At 45.6% G+C, this 22201-nt stretch overlaps 1 protein-coding gene across 1 annotated transcript in view; it reads right to left on the reverse strand.

Moving 5' to 3' along the window:
- Positions 1 to 378: 378 nt before the first annotated feature.
- The window catches only part of LOC128044773 (alpha-1,3-mannosyl-glycoprotein 4-beta-N-acetylglucosaminyltransferase C-like), a 60507-nt gene continuing 38684 nt past the window's right edge, over positions 379 to 22201 (reverse strand). Inside the window, exon 4 of the mRNA XM_052637195.1 lies at positions 379 to 492. Coding sequence (XP_052493155.1) covers positions 379 to 492 — 114 coding nt within the window. The remainder of the gene's footprint in view (positions 493 to 22201) is intronic.

Here is a 22201-nt window from a genome sequence, read left to right on the forward strand (position 1 = left end):
TAAAATTGCGTTTCTTTTTTGTATTTTAAATTTGCTTCTCTTTATTACAGCATGTTCCTCATAAATTGGACTTATGTATTCTTTTTTAGGATTGATGTTGTATCCATGTCATTTAATGTCATGTTTATTTACAAATGAGAATTGCACTGATGATTTATTTCAACTAAGTTTTACTTACAGGATGGAAAAAACTGAATGTCCGCCACCCATCACCCATGTGAGTAAACTGATGTAATCCTTAAATCTATAGTTATGATAGTGAATTGAATGTTTCTGTGTTCAAGTAAATATCATCATCACCTGAAAACAAATCTACACTCTGAGACAATACCTCAAATATATCGGTGTAAAAAAATAAAGAAACATTTTACAACCATATTACAGCACACGTTTGCAGTCAATGATGAAGAAACCCTGGTTGTTTTCATCTAGGAGTCCCACTGTTCCTACTTCTTCTTTGTAGTTTTCTACTGGATCTTCAGCATGAAGATCCTGAGATGGCAAACAGACAGAACATAAGGAAACAAATACACTATTCAGAGCCTCTATACATAATAAACACAACACTTCTACCCACACATCATTGTAGAAACTAATCACCTGGTCCAATGTAGTTCTGAAAAGGTTAGAAAATGATGCTCATTGTATGTCAATAAAACAGATGTATTTGAAGAGCATAAAGCCAAACTCTGCCACTGTCCTCACTTTTGGTCACTAAGAAAAGGGTGTTATAGCATGCTGCAACATGTATACCTTTAGACTGATGACTTAGCATGACACATAACAGAATAAGTATTCATGGTACATATTTATGCATATTAATTTGTTTTATAGATATATTTGAGCCTAACAACACAACATTATTATTATTTTCATTAGGCTTTGATGCTTAAATTAGCAATAGTGGTGAGGCATAATTTACATAACATAAAGCACGACCTTTAAAATTCAGTGATTAGTTGAGATATACTTGACTTATAGCATTATATTAACTTCTGCTGAACAACATAAATATATTTTAAATGATCATCACAATGTCTAATTTTAATATCCATCAATGTTAGTATCCATCACCACACAAAGTTATGCATTTTTTTCTTGTGATGTGAATTTTTAAAAATTTCTCTTCAGTTCAGTTCAGTTCAGTTCAGTCACTCAGTCGTGTCTGACTCTGCAACCCCATGAATCGCAGCACGCCAGGCCTCCCTGTCCATCACGAACTCCCGGAGTTCACTCAGACTTGCATCCATTGAGTCAGTCATGCCATCCAGCCATCTCATCCTCTGTCATCCCCTTTTCTTCCTGCCCCCAATTGCTCCTAGCATCAGTCTTTTCCAATGAGTCAACTCTTCACATGAGATGGCCAAAGTACTGGAGTTTCAGCTTTAGCATCATTCCTTTCAAAGAACACCCAGGGCTGATCTCCTTTAGAATGACTGATTGGATCTCCTTGCAATCCAAGGAACTCTCAAGAGTCTTCTCCAACACCACAGGTCAAAAGCATCAATTCTTCGGCACTCAACCTTCTTCACAGTCCAACTCTCACATCCATACATGACCACTGGAAAAACCATAGCAACTTTCAAATATGCAAAATTATTTAAGTATAATCACCATGCTCTATATTATTTTATTGGGCACCAAAATCAGTGTGGCTGGTGAGCAGCCAAGAAATCAAAAGGCATTTGTTTCTTGGAAGAAAAGCTATAACAAACCTAGAGTGGGTATTAAAAAGCAAAGAGATCACTTTGTTGACAAAGCTCCATATAGTTAAAGCTATGGTTTTTCCAGTAGTCACGTGTGGATATGAGAATTAGAATATAAAGTAGGCTGAGTGCCGAAGAATTGCTGCTTTCAAACTGTGATGTTGGAGAAGAATTTTGAGGGTCCCTTGAACAGGAAGGAAATCAAACTGGTTAATCCTAAAGGAAATCAACCCTGAATATTCACTGCGGAATTGGTGCTGAAGCTGAAGCTTCAATAGTTTGGTCATGTCATGTGAAGAGCCAGCTCATTGACAAAAGGAGAAGGGGACGATGGAGGATGAGATGGCATCACTGACTCAATGGACATGAGTTTAAACAAACTCCAGGAGATAATGAAGGACAAGGAAGCCTGACATGCTGCAGTTCATGTGGTTGCAGAGTCAGTCAAGACTTAGCCACTGAACAACATCAACACCATGCTGTACATTGATTGGATTGCTATACATTTTAATAGTAGTTTTATAAATATGACTAAATTTAAATTTACTGCCTTGCTGTTTGTGTTTTATTTCTCTTATACATATATTTTCTCTTATACATATATATTTTCAATGTTTTCTCATATTATTTTTTGTGATTTTAATATACTTTTAGTATTTATGTATCACTTAGACACCATATTAAAAAGGAGAGACATTACTTTGACAACAAAGGTCCATCTAGTCAAGGCTATGGTTTTTCCTGTAGTCATGTATGGGTGTGAGAGTTGGACTATAAAGTTGAGCACTGAAGAATTGATGCTTTTGAACTGTAGTGTTGGAGAAGACTCTTGAGAGTCCCTTGGACTGCAAGGAGATCCAACTAATCCATCCTAAAGAAGATCAGACCTGAATATTCATTGGAAGGACTGATGCTGAAGTTGAAACTCTAATATTTTGGCCACCTGATATAAAGAACTGACTCACTTGAAAAAACCCTGATGCTGGGAAAGATTGAGGGTAAGAGGAGAAGGGGATGACAGAGGATGAGCTGGTTGGATGGCATCACCAAATCAATGGACATTAGTTTCAGCAAACTCTGGCTGTTGGTGATGGACAGGGAGGCCTGGGGTTCTTCAGTCCATGGGATCTCAAAGAGTCGGATACAGCTGAGCTACGAACTGAACCATTTTGTTAATCCAATGCTCCTTATTAATTTTTAGCTGTAACTGTAGAGTTTGCAAAATAAATATCTGCCTAATACAATCTATCATTAAATAAATTATATACTTTAATATGCAAAATGTTGAGATCCCCCCCAAAAAATACTCCTATTTGGACAACATTATCTTTTGTTTTGTATTATTGCTTTACACTTACTCTTTTTTTAATTTTTATGAGAATATAGATGATTTCCAATGTTATATAGCTTCTGCTATACAGCAGAGTGAATCAGTGATACATAAGCATACTTTGACTCTTAAGATTCTATTCCCACATAGATTACTGCAGAGTATTGAGTAGGGCTTCTGTGCTATACAGTAGGCTCTTAGTTAGTTAGTGAAATCGCTCAGTTGTGTCCAACTTTTTGCAACCCCGTGGACTGTAGCTTACCAGGCTCCTCTGTCTATGGGATTTTCCAGGCAAGAATACTGGAGTGGGTTGCCATTTCCTTCTCCACAGAATAGGTTCTTACTAGCTATCTATTTAGACAGTTTAGTTTGTATATTTCAACCCCAATCTCTCAGTTTACCCCTGCCCTTCCAACCTGGTAACTTTAAGTTTGTTTGAAACGTGTGTAATTCTATTTCTGCTTTGTTCCAGTTCCAGTTCAGTCACTCAGTCGATTCTTTGCGACCCCATGAACTGCAGCATGCCAGGCCTCCCTGTCCATCACGAACTCCTGGAGTTCATCCAAACCCATGTCCATTGAGTTGGCGGTGCCATCCAAACATCTCATCCTCTGTTGTCCCCTTCTCCTCCTGCCCTCAATCTTTCCCAGCACCAGGGCCTTTTCAAATGAGTCAGCTCTTCACATCAGGTAGCCAAAGTACTGGAGTTTCAGCTTCAACATCAGTCCTTCCAAAGAAAATTCAGGACTGGTTTCCTTTAGGATGGACTGATCGGATCTCCTTGCAGTTCAAGGGAATCTCAAGAGTCTTCTGCAACACCACAGTTCAAAAGCATCAATTCTTTGGTGCTCAGTTTTCTTTATAGTCCAACTCACATCCATACATGACCACTGGAAAAACCATAGCCTTGACTAGACAGACCTTTGTTGGCAAAGTAATGTCTCTGCTGTTTAATATGCTGTCTAGGTTGGTCATACTTTTCTTCCAAGAGTAAGTCTCTTTTAATTTCACGGCTGCAGTCACCATCTGCAGTGATTGTGGAGCCAAGAAAAAAAAAATCTGCCACTGTTTCCACTGTTTCCCCACCTATTTCCCATGAAGTGATGGAACCAGAAGCCATGATCTTCATTTTCTGAATGTTGAGCTTTAAGCCAACTTTTTCACTCTCCTCTTTCACTTCCATCAAGAGGCTTTTTAGTTCTTCACTTTCTGACATAAGGGTGGTGTCATCTGCATATCTGAGGTTATTGATATTCTTCCTGGCAATCTTAATTCCAGCTTGTGTGTCTTCCAGCCCAGTGTTTCTCATTATGTACTCTGCATATAAGCTAAATAAGCAGGTTGATAATATACAGCCTTGACATACTCCTTTTCCTATTCGGAACCAGTCTGTTGTTCCATGACCAGCTCTAACTGTTGCTTCCTGACCTGCATATAGATATCTCAAGAGGCAGGTCAGGTGGTCTGGTATATCCATCTCTTTCAGAATATTTATTCCACAGTTTGTTGTGATCCACACGGTCAAAAGCTTTGGCATACTCGATAAAGCAAAAATAGATGTTTTTCTGAAACTCTCTTTCTTTCTCGATGACCAACGGATGTTGGCATTTTGATTTCTGGTTCCTCTGGCTTTTCTAAAACCAGATTGAACATCTGGAAGTTCACGGTTCACATATTATTGAAGCCTGCCTTGGAGAATTTTGACCATTACTTTACTAGCATGTGGGGGATGTGTGAGATGAGTGCAGCTGTGTGGTAGTTTGAGCATTCTTTGTCATTGCCTTTCTTTGGGATTGGAATGAAAACTGACCTTTCCAGTCCTGTGGCCACTGAGGAGTTTTCCATATATGTTGGCATATTGAGTGAAGTACTTTCACAGCATTATCTTTTAGGATTTGAAATAGCTCAACTGGAATTCCATCACCTCCCCTAGCTTTGTTCATACTGATGCTTCCTAAGCCCCACTTGACTTTACATTCCAGGATGTCTGGCTCTAGTTGAGTGATCATACCATTGTGATTATCTGGGTGATGAAGGTCTTTTTTATATAGTTCTTCTGTATCTTCTTGCCACCTTTACTCAATATCTTCTGCTCCTGTTAGGTCCATACCATTTCCATCCTTTATCGAGCCCATCTTTGCATGAAATGTTCCCTTGGTATCTCTAATTTTCTTGGAGATTTCTAGTCTTTCCCATTCTACTCTGTTCCTCTATTTCTTTGCACTGATCACTGAGGAAGGCTTTCATCAGTCTCCTTGCTATTCTTTGAAGTTCTGCATTCAAATGGGTATATCTTTCCTTTTCTCATTTGCTTTTGGCTTCTCTTCTTTTCACAGCAATTTTTAAGAGCTCTTCAGACAGCCATTTTCCTTTTCTTGCATTTCTTTCTCTTGGGGATGGTCTTGATTCTTGTCTCCTGTACAATATCATGAACCTTTGCCCATAGTTCATCAGGCACTCTGTATATCAGATACAATCCCTTGAATCTATTTCTCACTTTCACTGTATAATCATAAGGGATTTTATTCAGGTCATACCTGAATGGTCTAGTGGTTTCCCCTACTTTCTTCAATTTAAGTCTGAATTTGGAAATAAGGAGTTCATGATCTGAGCCACAGTCAGCTCCTGGTCTTGTTTTTGCTGACTGTATAGAGCTTCTCCATCTTTGGCTGCAAAGAATGTCGCAGTCTGATTTTGATGTTGACCATCTGGCGATGTCCATGTGTAGAGTCTTCTCTTGCGTTGTTGGAAGAGGGTGTTTGCTATGACCAGTGTGTTCTCTTGGCAAAATTCTATTAGCCTTTTCTTGCTTCATTCTGTACTCCAAGGCCAAATTTGCCCGTTACTCCAGGTGTTTCTTGACTTCCTACTTTTGCATTCCAGTACCCTGTAATGAAAAGGACATCTTTTTTGGGTGTTAGTTCTAGAAGGTCTTGTACGTCTTCATAGAACCATTCAACTTCAGCTTCTTCAGCATTACAGGCCAGGGCATAGACTTAGAATACCGTGATATGGAATGGTTTGCCTTGGAAACGAACAGAGATCATTCTCTTATTTTTGAAATTGCATCCAAGAACTGCATTTTGGATTCTTTTGTTGAACATGATGGCTACTCCATTTCTTCTGAGGTAATCTTGACCATGATAGTAGATATAATGGTCATCTCAGTTAAATTCACCCATTCCAGCCAATTTTAGTTTGCCAATTCCTAAAATGTCAACGTTCACTCTTGCCATCTGCCATTTAACCACTTCCAAATTGCCTTGATTCATGGACCTAACATTCCACGTTCCTATGCAATATTGCTCTTTACAGCATAGGACTTCACTTCCATAACTGAGTGTTGTTATTGCTTTGGCTCCGTCTCTTCATTCTTTCTGGAGTTATATCTCCACTGATCTCCAGTAGCATATTGAGCACCTACCAACCTAAATAGACCTAAGTCGACCAAAATTGAACTGCTGCTACTGCTAAGTCGCTTCAGTCATGTCCGACTCTGTGCGACCCCATAGACGGCAGCACACTGGGCTCCCCCATCCCTGGGATTCTCTAGGCAAGAATACTGGAGTGGGTTGCCATTTCCTTCTCCAATGCATGAAAGTGAAAAGTCAAAGTGAAGTCGCTCAGTCGTGTCCAACTCTTAGCGACCCCATGGACTGCAGCCTACCAGGCTCCTCCATTCATGGGATTTTCTAGGCAAGAGTACTGGAGTGGGGTGCCATTGCCTTCTCCAAAACTGAACTAAGATTATTAAAATAGATAGTCATGGCTCCTCATTACTTCCTGGAATTGAGCCACTTAATAGCCCCAGAAACCTTTCAATGAAGGGGAATTTTGGCCCTCTAAAGAAGGACTTGCAACAATAGCCATCATTTTTGTTTGTAATATTTATCCCACCCTCCCAAGAGAAACACAAAAATTTTGTCAAGGTAAATGCACTTGGGAAAAGGAAATAATCATAATTTTCTAAAACTACTGGACACTTTATTGGGGGGGGCTCCGAAATCACTGCAGATAGAGACTGCAGCCTTGAAATCAAAAGATGCTTGCTCCTTGGAAGAAAAGCTATGATCAACCTAGACAGCATTCTAAAAAGCAAAGACATTACTTTGCCAACTAAGGTCCATCTTGTCAAAGCTATGGTTTTTCCTGTAGTCATGTATCGATGTGAGAGTTGGACTCTAAAGAAACTTGAGAACTGAAGAATTTATGCTTTTGAACTGTGGTATTGGAGAAGACACCTGAGAGTCCCTTGGACTGCAAGGAAATCCCACCAGTCAATCCTAAAGGAAATCAGTCCTGAATATTCATTGGAACGACTGATGCTGAAACTGAAACTCCAGTACTTTGGTCATCTGGTGTGAAGAGCTGACTCATTGGAAAAGACCCTGATGCTGGGAAAGTTTGAAGGCAAGAAGAGAAGGGGACAACATAGGATGAGTTGGTTGGATGGCATCACTGACTTGATGGACATGATGGACATGAGTTTGAGTAAGCTCTGGGAATTGGTGATGGACAGGGAAGACTGATGTGCTTCAATCCATGGGGTCGCAAAGAGTTGGACACAACTGATCCACTGAACTGAACTGAACAGTGGTTGTGAAATGACACTGATTCCAAGGGACACAAATTGTCACTGTGATCACCCAGGTAAAGTAGAACCTTATGGGGGTCAACTTATCAACAGAATTTTAGCTCAGATTCATCTCATAGTGAGTCCAGGGAGTTCCTGAGCTCATTCTATAGCTATTTTCCAAGTTCCAGAATGTATAATTAGAATAGATATTCTTAGCAGTTGGCAGCACCCCAACACAGGTTCCCTAAACTGTAGTGGTGGTGTAGTGGTGTCATGGTGAGAAAGTCCAAATGGAAGCCATTAAAACTGACCATTTCTGGGAAAATTTCACAGTAGTACTACATTCCTGGAGGTACAGAGATGGATGCTGTCCTAGTGCATGCATGTGTGCTGAGTCACTTCATTTGTATCCTACTCTTTGAGACCCCCCTGAACTCGACAGGAGGCCTGACAACCCTGTTACAACTCAAGAGAAAAGTGGAGTTCTATGCCTCAAAACGAGACGAGGCCTGACTCCCCTGTTGAAACTCGATAGGAACCTCAAGATGCCTGTCGCAACTGGAGAGGAACCCAGAGTTTCCCACCTCAACTCAAGATGAGGCCCTATTGACCTGCAGCGACTCAACAGGAATCCCAAGGTGCCCCTCGCAACTTGAAAGGAGGTCTGACTTCCCTGAGGCAACATGAGAGGTTCCCTGAGGTCCCCGTCACAACTCAAGAGGAACCCTGAACACCTCCCATAACTCTAGAGGAACCCCAAGTTCCCCTTCTGCGGCTCGAGTGGAACCCTGTGTTCCATGCTAAAACTCGAGAGGAACCCTGAGACTCCACCACAACCCTAGAGGAGCTCTGAGTTACCTGCTGCAACTCAACAGGAACCAAGTCTCCCATGGCTACTCAAGAGGAATCCTGCATTCCCACCCGCAACTCAAGTGGAGCCCCAAGCCCACTATTTCAACTCAAGAGGAACCCCAAGTTTCCCACCACAACTGGAGAGGAAACCCGTGTTTTCTGCCACAATTCGAGAAGAGGCCCAACTCCCCTGCTGCAACTCGAGAGGAGCCCCAAGTTCCAGATTGCAACTGGAGATGAGTCCCAAGCCCCCTGATGTAACTTGAGAGGAGTCCCAATGTCCCCAATGAAACTCAAGAGGAACTGTGAGAATCCACCCTAATTCAAGAGGAGCCATATTCTGCATCATGAGGGGAGTCCCTGGCAACACATCAGTGACACTCCCCTCCAAGAGCTGGAGAGGATCCCCTCACCACAACTAGAGAGGAGGCCCCAGAACATCGCACCTAAAAAAGAGGCACCGTGCCACAAATAGTGATGAGCACACTGAAATAATTCAAGAGAATCTCTCACAGTTACAAAGGAGGAGTCCCTTGAAAAACTAGTGAGGAGAATCCAGGCCAAAGTCAGAGAGGACTCCCCACCCACTGAGACAATCCTCCACAACTTGAAAGGAGACACACCAAAACTCAAGGGGAGCTCTGAGTCCCCTACCTCAATTCAAGTGGAGCCTTCCATGGCAACTAGAGAGGAACTGTGAATTCCAAGCTGTAATCGAGAGGAACACCAAGTACCTGCTTCAAATCGAGAAGAGCCCTGAGTCCATTGCTGCAAATCGAGAGGTGGCACGAAAAGAACTTGAGAGGAGCTCTGAGTCCCCTGCCTCAACTCAAGAGGAGCTCTCATGGCAAATCGAGATAAGACCTCAGCACAACTAGAGAGGAGCACCACACCACCACATAAGAGGAGCCCATGCATACACATCACTACAAGAGAGGATCACCCACAGCACAATTAGAGATGTGCAGCTTGCCACAGTTAGAGAGGAGCCCCACCACACAATGCAACTATTGCAGAAAACCTCTGTCCAATGCAACCAGAGAGGAGACCTCCAACACAAGTAGAGACTTGACCACCCACCACAAATAGAGAGTTACCCAACTGTAACAAGAGAGGAGCCTTCTGGATAAAACTAGATTGGAAACCCCACCACAACTAGAGAGCAGCCGCTTGCCAATAGCAAATAGAGTAACAACTATAACAACTCAAAGGAGCCACCACACCACAAATCATTAGAAACCCCTAATACAGTGCAACTAGAGAGAGGCCCTGGCCACAACTAGTGTGTTGACCAGGTGCCACAATGAGAGAGGAGCCTGCATACCACATCTGGACAAGAGGCTTTGCATCCCACAATGATTGAGGAATAACACTGCCAAATACAACTTTAGAGGAATCACCAAGTCCTATGCTACAACATGAACAGAGTCACTGGCCACAACAGAGGAGCTACCCACCAAAACTGGAGAGGTTTCCTCCAACACAAGTAGAGAGTAATCCACCATGACATCACATAGAGAGGAGCCCCTCTGCTGCGAATAAAGATGACCCCACTGAAGTAACTCAAGAGTAGGCCCTCACAAGTAGAGAGGAGCAATCATGCTGCAATTTTGAGGAACACGTAGTGCTCAAAGAAGAGAGAACCCCCCTGCAGAGCCCCCCATCACAACCTAAGATGAGGCCCCAATGCAAATCGAGGAGCCCCGAGTCCACTGCCACAACTCAAGAGGAGGACTCCACCGCTACTCTAGAGACGCCACCTGCCACAATGCGAGAGGATGTCCCAGACATCATACCTAGAAGGAGTCACTCTCCAGCAAATATAGATGAGCCCCCCTCCACCAAAAAAGAAAGGAGGCCCCTGCACACTGCAATGAGAGAGGACTCACTGCAGATATTACAACTAAATAGCCCCTTAGTTCTGTTCAGTTCAGTTGCTCAGTCGTGTCTGACTCTTTGCGACCCCATGAACCGCGGCACACCAGGCTTCCCTGTCCATCACCAACTCCTGGAGTCCACTCAAACCCATGTCAGTTCATCTTTCATTGTCCTATCTTTTTGCCTTTTCATACTGTTCATGGGGTTCTCAAGGTAAGAATACTGAAGTGGTTTTCCATTTTCTTCTCCAGTGGACCACATTCTGTCAGACCTCTCCACCATGACCCAGCCATCTTGGGTGGCCCCACATGGCATGGCTTAGTTTCATTGAGTTAGACAAGGCTGTGGTCCATGTGATCAGCTGGCTAGTTGTCTGTGATTATGGTTTCAGTCTGTCTGCCCTCTGATGCCCTCTTTCAGTGCCTACCGTCTTACTTGGTTTTCCCTTACCTTGGATGTAGGGTATCTCTTCATGGCTGCTCCAACAAAGTGCAGCCACTTCTCCTTACCTCGGACATGGGGTAGCTCCTCCCGGCCACTGCCCCTGACCTCAGGTGTGGGGTAGCTCCTCCCGGTCACTGCCCCTGACCTCGGGCTTGGGGTAGCTCCTCTTGGCTGCGCTTGTGCACTGTCGCAGTTGCCCACACTTGTGCGACATCATAGCTGTCCCACTTGTGCCCCTCACCACAACTAAAAAGGAGCCAGCACACCACAACTAGAGAGAAGCACACCAGAACTAGAAAGGAGCAGCCACACCACAGCTAGAGATATTCCCCAACCACAGCTAAAAAGGAGATCCCACTGATACTCAAGAGGAGCTCACCAGCACACCACAACTATAAAGCAACCCCCAACCAACAGGTAGAGAGGAGTCCCCAACCACAACTAGAGAGGAGCCCACCACTGAAACTGGAGAGGAGCCCCCTGCTTCATCTCAACAGGATCAGCTGCATAATTTTAGAGCAGCCCCAAAGCCCCACAACAAATTGATATGTGCCTATTGAGACTATTAGAAAGGAGCCCATGACCGCAAGTACAGAGATGCAACAACCACAACTTGAGAGCCCAGTGAACACCGCAGCTATCTTGGAGTGTCCTGCCACAACAAGAAACTTGAACCCTGCCACAACTGCAGAGGAGCCTGCACATCAAAACTAGAGAGAAGACCTGCACAACTAGACAGGAGCCACTGGAATTCAACTTCAGGAAGAGCTCGCCAGCACAACAATACACAAGCTTCCTGCCACAACTCCAGAGGAGACTACGTTCCTCAGGCTGAGAAGAGCCCCATACATCCTGTAACTGTTACAGAAAAGCCCCACCCAATGCAACTAGACAAGTGCTCCCTCAACCCAACTAGAGACTTGACCACCCATCACAACTAGAGAGGGTAAGTGCCTCCAAAGTTATTGAAAAACCCCTAGCACTAAAAGAAAAGACCCCTCACCATGGAGTCCCCCACATGACGAACGCGAAAGGAGGCACAACCGCAACTCAAAAGGAGACCCGAGTACCTTGTGGATCTGGAGGAGCCCTACAATGAAACTCGAGAAAAGCCACTGTCCTCAATGAGAGAGGAGCCCTCCGGACATCACATCCAGAGAGGAGCTCCCATGGAACAACTAGATAAGTGCAGTTTGCCACAAGTAGAGAGGAGCCTGCACACCACATCTGGAGAAGAGTCCCACGCATACCACAATGATTGAGAAACACCACTACCCAAGGCAACTAGAGAGGAACTACCGAGTCCTTTGCTGAAACATGAGAGGAGCCACTGGCCACAATGACAGAGGACCCCACCACCACCACCACCACCAAAACTGGGGAAGTTTCCCTCACCACAAGTAGAGAGAAGCCCACCAAGACATCACACATAGATAGGAATGCCTCTGCTGTAGATAGAGATGAACCCCCCGAAGTAACTTAAGAGGAGGCCCTCACAAATAGAAAGGAGCAACCATACAAAAATTTGTGAGAAAAACCTAGTGCCAAAAGAGGAGAGGACCACCCTGCACAGCCACCCAGCAGAATATAAGAGCAGTGACAACTGCAACTCTAGAGGAGCCACAAGCCCACTGTCACAACTCAAGAGGAGGATGCTGCTGATACTTGAGAGAAGTCACAGACCACAATACGAAAGGATGTGCCCTGATATAGCACCTAGAGATGAGTCGCTCTGTGGCAGTTATAGATGAGTGCCCCAACCACAACAAGAAAAAAGGCCCCTGCACATAGCAATGAGAGAGGACTCCCCTCAGATATTGCAACTAAAGAGACCCACACCATAACTAGAAAGGAGCCCACACACCAGAACTAGAGAGTAGACCACAAGCACACCACAACTACAAAGGGGCAGCCATATCACAGCTGGAGAAAACCCCCACACACAACTAGAGTGGAGCCCCCACTGACACTTTAGTGGAGCTCACCAGAATACAACTAGAAAGAAACCCCCATGCCACACATGGAGAGGAGTCCCCAGCCACAATTAGAGAGTCTGCCACTGAAACTTGAGAGGAGCCACCTGCTTCATCTCAACTGGATTCACTGCCTCCTTTTGGAAGAGCCCAAGCCCCCACAGCAAACTGATATGTGTTTCCTGAGACAAAAGGATGGCCAACTTTTTCGCTCTCCTCTTTCACTTTCATCAAGAGGCTCTTTAGCTCCTCTTCACTTTCTGCCATAAGGGTGGTGTCATCTGCATATCTGAGGTTATTGATATTTCTCCCTGCAATCTTGATTCCAGCTTGTGTTTCTTCCAGTCCAGCGTTTCTCAGGATGTATTCCGCATATAAGTTAAATAAGCAGGGTGATAATATACAGCCTTGACGTACTCCTTTTCCTATTTGGAACCAGTCTGTTGTTCCATGTCCAGTTCGAACTGTTGCTTCCTGACCTGCATACAGATTTCTCAAGAGGCAGGTCAGGTGGTCGGTATTCCCATCTCTTTCAGAATTTTCCACAGTTTATTGTGATCTACACAGTCAAAGGCTTTGGCATAGCCAATAAAGCAGAAATAGATGTTTTTTTCTGGAATGCTCTTGCTTTTTCCATGATCCAGCAGATGTTGGCGATTTGATCTCTGGTTCCTCTGCCTTTTCTAAAACCAGCTTGAACATCAGGGAGTTCACGGTTCACGTATTGCTGAAGCCTCGTTTGGAGAATTTTGAGCATTACTTTACAAGCATGTGAGATGAGTGCAATTGTCCGGTAGTTTGAGCATTCTTTTGCATTGCCTTTCTTTGGGATTGGAATGAAAACTGACCTTTTCCAGTCCTGTGGCCACTGCTGAGTTTTCCAGATTTGCTGGCATATTGAGTGCAGCATTTTCACAGCATTATCTTTCAGGATTTGAAACAGCTCAACTGGAATTCCATCACCTCCACTATCTTTGTTCATAGTGATGCTTTCTAAGGCCCACTTGACTTCACATTCCAAGATGTCTGGCTCTAGATTAGTGATCACATCATCATGATTATCTGGGTCATGAAGATCTTTTTGTACAGTTCTTCTGTGTATTCTTGCCACCTCTTCTAAATATCTTCTGCTTCTGTTAGTTCCATGCCATTTCTGTCCTTTATCGAGCCCATCTTTGCATGAAATGTTCCCTTGGTATCTCTAATTTTCTTGAAGAGATCTCTAGTCTTTCCTATTCTGTTGTTTGCCTCTATTTCTTTGCATTGATCGCTGAAAAAGGCTTTCTTATCTCTTCTTGCTATTCTTTGGAACTCTGCACTCAGATGCTTATATCTTTCCTTTTCTCCTTTGCTTTTCGCCTCTCTTCTTTTCACAGCTATTTATAAGTCTTCCCCGGACAGCCATTTTGCTTTTTTGCATTTCTTTTCCATGGGGATGGTCTTGATCCCTGTCTCCTGTACAATGTCACGGACCTCATTCCATAGTTATCAGGCACTCTATCTTTCAGATCTAGGCCCTTAAATCTATTTCTCATTTCCACTGTATAATCATAAGGGATTTGATTTAGGTCATACCTGAATGGTCTAGCGGTTTTCCCTACTTTCTTCAATTTAAGTCTGAATTTGGTAATAAGGAGTTCATGATCTGAGCCACAGTCAGCTCCTGGTCTTGTTTTTGCTGACTGTATAGAGCTTTTCCATCTTTGGCTCCATAGAATATAATCAATCTGATTTTGGTGTTGAACATCTGGTGATGTCCATGTGTAGAGTCTTCTCTTGTGTTGTTGGAAGAGGGTGTTTGCTATGACCAGTGCATTTTCTTGGCAAAACTCTATTAGTCTTTGCCCTGCTTCATTCTGCATTCCAAGGCCAAATTTGCCTGGTACTCCAGATGTTTCTTGACTTCCTACTTTTGCATTCCAGTCCCCTATAATGAAAAGGACACCTTTTGGGGGTGTTAGTTCTAAAAGGTCTCATAAGTCTTCATAAAACCATTCAACTTCAGCTTCTTCAGCGTTGCTGGTTGGGGCATTGACTTGGATACCTGTGATATTGAAGGTTTGCCTTGGAGATGAACAGAGATCATTCTGTCATTTTTGAGATTGCATCCAAGTACTGCATTTTGGACTCTTTTGTTGACCATGATGGCTAGTCCATTTCTTCTGAGGGATTCCTGCCCGCAGCAGTAGATATAATGGTCATCTCAGTTAAATTCACCCATTCCAGTCCGTTTTAGTTCGCTGATTCCTAGAATGTCGGCGTTCACCCTTGCCATCTCTTGTTTGACTGCTTCCAATTTGCCTTGATTCATGGACCTGACATTCCAGGCTCCTATGCAATATTGCTCTTTATAGCATAGGATCTTGCTTCCATCACCAGTCAAATCCACAGCTGGGTATTGTTTTTGCTTTGGCTCCATCCCTTCATTCTCTCTGGAATTATTTCTCCACTGATCTCCAGTAGCATATTGGGCACCTAATGACCTGGGGAGTTCCTCTTTTGGTATCCTATCACTTTGCCTTTTCATACTGTTCATGGGGTTCTTAAGGCAAGAATACTGAAGTGGCTTGCCATTTCCTTCTCCAGTGGACCACGTTCTGTCAGACTTCTCCACCATGACCCACCCGTCTTGGGTTGCCCCACAGGCATGGCTTGGTTTCATTGAGTTAGACAGGGCTGTGGTCCTAGTGTGATAGTGAAGTGAATTCCCCTGGCACAAGCAGAGTGGACACCCCAGAATATCACACCTAGAGAGAAGCCCCTCTGCCACACATACAGATGAGCTCCCTGAAGTAAGTTGGGTGGAGTTCCTCACAACTAGAGAGAAGCAACCCCACTATTAGCAAGGAACCCCTAGCGCCAAAATTACAGAGGATCTACCCCGTGGAAATTCCCACACCCTAACCAGAGAGGGCACAGCCCCACAACTCAAGAAGAGCCCTCTAGACCTCACACATAGAGAGTAGCCCCTCTGCTGCTAATAGAGATGAACCTCGCACCACAACTAGAGAGAATCGAACCCACCACAACTACAGAGTTTACTCTGAAAACAACTAGAGAAAAGACAAATGTCAAAACTAGTGACCAGCCACCCACACATTGCAACAAAACAGGACTACCCTTCACATCCTTGCTAGAGGTGAGCCTCCCCAAGGCAATTCAAGAGGAGGCCCCACTGTAACTTGGGAGGGAGCCCCACCACAACTAGAGAGGAACCCTGCGTACCCCTCAACTCGAGAGGAATGCCAAGTTCCCCCCATGGCTCGAGTGGAACCCTGAGTTCCATGCTGCAACTGGAGAATAATGGTGTTCTCACCACAACTTGAAAGGAACTCTGAGGCTCCTGCCTCAAAATCAAGAGAAGCCTTCCATGGCAACTAGAGACGAAATTCAAGTTGTGCACTGTAACTGAGAGGAACACAGAATATCCACTCCAGCTCATGAGGAGCCCCGATTCCCCTGGTGCAACTCAAGAGGAACCCCGAGCTTCCTGCTTCAACTCTAAAGGACCCGGAGTCCCCTGCTGCAACTCAAGAGGAGGCACCACCAGAAACCTAGCGGAGCTCTGAGTCCCTTGCCTCAACTCAATAGGAGCTCTCATGGGAAATTGAGCTAAGACCTCAGCACAACTAGAGAGGAGCAACATGCCACCACAAAGAGGAGCCCAGGCACACATCATTACAAGAGAGGAGCACCCATAGCACAACTAGAGAAGTGCAGCTCGCCACAACTAGAGAGGCACCCACAGACCACATCTGGAGAACAGCCCCACCACGCATCACAACTATGAGGAAAAGCCCTGCCCAATGCAACAGAGAGGGGATGCCCACCACAAGTAGTGATTTAACCAAGAACCACAACTAGAGAGTTGACCCCCACTGCAACTAGAGAGGAGCCTTCTGGATAAAACTAGATTGGATAACCCACCTCAACTAGAGAGTAGCACCTTGCCCACAGCAACTAGAATAATGACTGCAACAACTTGAAGAAGCAGCACACCACAACTAGAGAGAAACTCCTAGTACAGTGCAACTAGAGAGAGCCCCCGGCCACAGCTAGCTTGTTGACCACATGCCAAAATGAGAGAGGAGTCTGCACACCACACATGTATAGAGTCCCCTGCATACTGCAGTGACTGAGAAACACCACTGCCCAAGGCAACAGAGACGTACCACAGAGTTCTTTGCTGCAACACAAGAGGAGTCACTGGCCACAATGACAGAGGAGACCTCCACCAAAACTGAAGAGGTTTCCCCGACCACAAGTAGAGAGGAGTTCACCAAGACATCACACATAGAGAGGAGCTCCTCTGCCACAAACAGAAGGGAGCCCCCTGAAGTAAACCGAGAAGAGGCCCTCACAAGTAGAGAGGAGCAACCAGCCTAAAATTTGTGAGGAAAACCTATTGTTCTAAGAAGAGAGGACCCACCTGTAGATGCCCATCACAACCTAAGAGAAGGGACCACTGAAACTCGAGAAAAGCCCCGAGTCCATGGCCAAAACTCAAGAAGAGCTCTCCACCACTACTCGAGAAAATCCACTGGACACAATGCAAGAGGATGCCCCCACACATCATACATAGAGAGGAATCACACTGTGGCAAATATCGGTGAGCTACCCCACCACAATAATAAAGGGGGCTTTTGCACATTGCAGTGAGAGAGGACTCACCTCAGATGTTGCAACTAAAGAGACTCTCACCATAGCTAGAGAGGAGCCTGCACACCAGAACTGGAGAGTAGCCCACCAGCACACCAGAGATAGAAGGGAGCAATCACACCACAGCTAGAGATAATCACCCACCACAACTAGAGAAGAGCCCCCACTGGCAACTCAAGAGGAGCTCACCAGCACACCACAACTAGAAAGAAACCCTCATGCCACGGGTAGAGAGGAGTCCCCAAGAACCATTAGAGAGGAGCCCTCCCACAGAAACTCCAGAGGAGCCCCCTCTTTCATCTCAGAAAGATCTGCTGCCTACTTTTAGAGGAGCCCCAAGCCCCCACAGCAAAATGACATGTGCCTCCAGAGACAAATAAAAAGGAGCCCACCACCACAACTACAACTCTAGAGCCCCATGAACAATGCAGCTAGCTTGGAGTCCTTTGTCACAGTAAGAAAGTTGCACCCTGCCACCACTAGAGAGAGAAGCCTCCCACAGCTAAACAGGAGCACCTGGAATTAGACTTAGAGAGGAACCCGCCTTAACAATAAACAAGCCTCCTGCCGAAACTCCAGAGAAGCCTGCATTTCTTATGTGGAGAAGAGCCCCATACACACTGTAACTGTTGAAGAAAAGCCCTGCCCAATGCAACTAGGGAGGAGCTCCCTCACCACAACTAGAGAGTTGACCACCCATCACAACTAGAGGGGGTAAACCCCACAAAAATGAGTTAGGAACCCATAGCACTAAAAGTAGAGAAGACCCCTTGCCCTGAAGCCCCCCACATGGCAAATGTTACAGGAGACACAATCACATCTCAAGAGGAGTTCCAAGTACCCTGTGAAAACTCTAGAGGAGACGTTCGACCCAACTCGAGAGAAGCCCCCGTCCACAACTGGAGAGGAGCCCCTCCTAACACCACATCTAGAGAGGAGCCCATTCACTGCAGAGAGACAAGTCTCACACTACAACTAGAGACAAGACCCCCCTGCATATCGCAATGAGAGAGGAATCCCCACAGACATCCCAACTAAAGAAGAGCATCTCACTACAACTAGAGAGGAGCCTGCACACTGCAACTAGAAAGAGGCCCCCATATTACAGCTATAGATGAGTCCACCATCACACCTAGAAAGGAGCTGCCCACTGAAACTTAAGGGGAGCTCACCAGCACAACACAGCTAGAAAGGAGGCACCATGCCACAGCTAGAAAGGAGTCCCCCACCACAATTACAGATGACTGTATTAGCTGCTCAGTTGTCTCCAACTCTTTGTGATGCCGTGGACTGTGTAGCTAGCCAGGCTCTTCTGTCCATGGGATTCTACAGGCAAGAATGCCAGAGTGAGTTGCCTGCACTTCTCCAGGGAATCTTCCTGACCCAGGGATCAAACTCAGGTCTTCTGCATCCCAGGCAGATTCTTTACCATCTTAGTCACTGGGGGCCTATGATGAAAAGTGAAAGTGAATTTGCTCAGTAATGTCCGATTCTTTGCAACTCCATGGACTATAGCCTATCAGGCTCCTCCATCCATGGGATTTTCCAGGCATAAGTACTGAAGTTGGTTGCCATTTCCATCTCCAATTACAGATGAGCCCCCCCACCAAAACTCAAGAGGTGCCCCCTGCAGCAACTTAAGAGGTGACTCATGCTACAACTGGAGAGGACCCCCAGCCACAAGTTGAGAGCCTCATGCACCCTGCAGCTAGCTTAGAGCCCACTGTCACAACTAAAAAGGAACACCCCTCCACAACTAGAGAGGAGCCTGCACAACACAACTAGAGAAAAGGCCTCCACAACTAGAGAGGAGCTTTCACTCAGATCATAATAAGAAAGAAATCCCACACCCCAACTAGAGGGGAGAACCCCATGGGAATTAGACATTAATTTCACTGATCATCACCACTAGAGAGAAGCACACCAACACATCACAGCTAAACATAAGCCCCTTGCTATGAGTAGAGACGAGGCCAGCACACCACAACAAAAGAGGACGTCCCTTGCCACAATTAGAGTATATTCCTTCAACTCACAACTGGAAAAAGTGCCCTTTCACATCACAAGCAGAGAAGAGGCACCCTCACCACAGTCCAAGAAGAGTGTGTTACCACATCTAGAGAGGAATCCCCATACCACAACTAAAGAGGAGCCCCCACTCACCCTGCCACAACTGTAAATGGGTCTGCAAATCACAACTAGAGGGGAGCAGAAACAAAAATGTCAGTTGACCTCCACTGCAACTAGAGTGGAACCCCATGCTGTAATTATACAGTAGCCTACCACACATCACAAGTAGACAGGAGCCAGCCTGCTAATTGCTAGTAGAGAGGAGCTGCCTCACGCAGCTTGAGAGAACAGCCTTCCACAACTCTAAAGGAACCCCAAGTTACCTGTCACAACTCGAGAGGAACACTGAGCCCTCCACCACAACTCGACTGGAGTTCTTTGCCATCACAAGGAAGGAGCCCCCAGCGACAAAGCTAGGAGCCCCACCCCCCACCAAAACTGGAGAGGATTCCCCTGCCAAAACCAGAGAGGAGCCCTCTGGCACATTGCACCTAAAGAGGAGCTCCTGTGCCGCAAACAGTGATGAAGACACTAAAGTAATTTGAGAGGAGCCCATTACAAGTAGAGCAGAGCAACCCTGTGAAAACTAGTTAGGACCCCCAAACAACAAGTAGAGCTAATACCCACCCTACAGAGAACCCCAGATGAGCCACTCTGCAATGAGAGAGGAGCCTCCAAACCCCTCCTGAATTTGAGAGGAGGCCTATGCCACAACTCAAGATAAGCCCATGCCACAATGAGAGAGGAGCCCATCTGCCAGAACTAGAGTATCCCCCCTACCACAGCTAAAGAGGAGACTCTGGACATTGCATCTAGAGAGGGCCACCTCCACAGCAAAAAGAGATGGGCTCGCTCCTGCAGGTCCCGTAGAGCCCCTACAAATGTCAGAGAGAAACAAACTTGCCAAAACTAGCAAGTAGATCACACACCACAAATAGAGAGCAGTTCCCTGAACATTGACACTTGAGAGAAGCACTCCAGCACATTACAATTAGACAGAAGTCTCCTGCCAAAACAAGAGAGAAGGCACACACACAACGACTAAAGAGGAGGGGCCATGCCAAAATTAGAGAGTAGGCTTGCGGATATCACACCTGGAAAGAGTGCCTGTGCAAACCACTCCCAGAGAGCAAGCCTCCACCACCATTCAAGAGGAACACTCCACCACAACTCTAGAGGGGCCCCACAACACCGCAACTAGAGAAGACCCCCCTTAACACAACTTGAAAGGAGCCTGGACACCACAACTAGGGAGAAGCCCACCCGACACGACTAAGTGTTGACGCCCCACACCAACTAGAGAGAAGCCCCATGCCACAGGTAGTTTAGCCACCCACACATCACAACTAAACAGAAGCCACTCTGCACACTGCTACTACAGAGGAGCCACACACCCCAAAAAAACTTAAGTGGAGGCCCTACCTCAACTCAAGAGGAGCAACAATTCCCATGACACAACTCGATTGGAGTCCCCCACCACAACTAGAGAGGAGCCCACACACTGAAACAAAGGAGCCCAACCAGACACCACATGAAGAAAGGAGGCCCTGCACCCCACCCCTAGAGAGAAGCAGTCTTGCACACCACATCTAGAGAGGAGGATCCACTCCAATACTAGAGAGTAGCCACTCAAACCACAAATAGAGATGAATAGCAAACTGCACCTAGAGAGGAGCAGCACAGTATAATGCAGCAAGACAGGAGTTCCCACTCCACAGCTAGAGAGGACAACCCCCGGAAGAGTACAGCTAGGTAGGACCACCCCAGCACATCACAACTAGAGTGAAGCCCAACCACCAAAACTAGAGAGTTGAATATATACCACAACTAGATAGTTGACATTCAGGCATAACTAGTAAGGAGCATATCACCACAACTACAGAGGTGCCACCCCCACCTTAAGTCACAACTGGAGTGGAGCACCACTGCCATAACTAGAGTGGATAGATAGATAGGAGCACAGATAGGTAGACAGATAGGATCCCTTGCACAGATAGATAGGAGCATGCCCAACACATCACAGTTAGAGAAAAGTGCCCATGCACATCAAAACTAGAGTGGAACTCCCACACGGATCATAATGAAAGAGGAAGCCAACACTACAAGTAAAGAGGAGACCCCTGCTGAAACTAAAGATAAGCCCCCCGTTAGAGAGGAGCATACCCACATATCACAATTAGACAGAAGTCCCCTGCCACGAGTAGAGAGGAGCCCACCATACCACAACTAAAGAAAACACCCACTGACACAGCTAGAGAGTAGCCTCCTGCACATGGCAACTAGAAAAAGCGCCCCTTCACATCACAACCAGAGAGGAGCTACATCCATCAAATTTGAGAAGAGCTCTTTACTGCAATTAGAGAGGAGCCCAACCACACAACTAAGGAGGATCCCCTCTGCCACAACTAGAGAGGAGTCTGCAAATGACAACTACAGAGGAGCTGACCCACCACAAATAAAGACTGGATCCCCACTGCAACTAGAGAGTAGAGTCCCACAAATTGCAACAAGACAGGAGCCAGCCTGCACATCACTTCTAGAGGATCTATCCCAGTGCAATTCAGGAGGAGGCTCCACCACAACTTAAAGGAACCCTGAGTCCCATGCTGAAATTCAAGAGAAATGCCAAGTTCCCCACTGCAATTCAACTGGAACACTATGCTGTAACAAGAAAGGATACCCTGGCCACAATGACAGAGGAGACTCCCTGGCA

This window comes from Budorcas taxicolor, chromosome 3 (genome assembly GCF_023091745.1).
Source record: "Budorcas taxicolor isolate Tak-1 chromosome 3, Takin1.1, whole genome shotgun sequence".
In the NCBI taxonomy this organism is placed as follows: Eukaryota; Metazoa; Chordata; class Mammalia; order Artiodactyla; family Bovidae; genus Budorcas; species Budorcas taxicolor.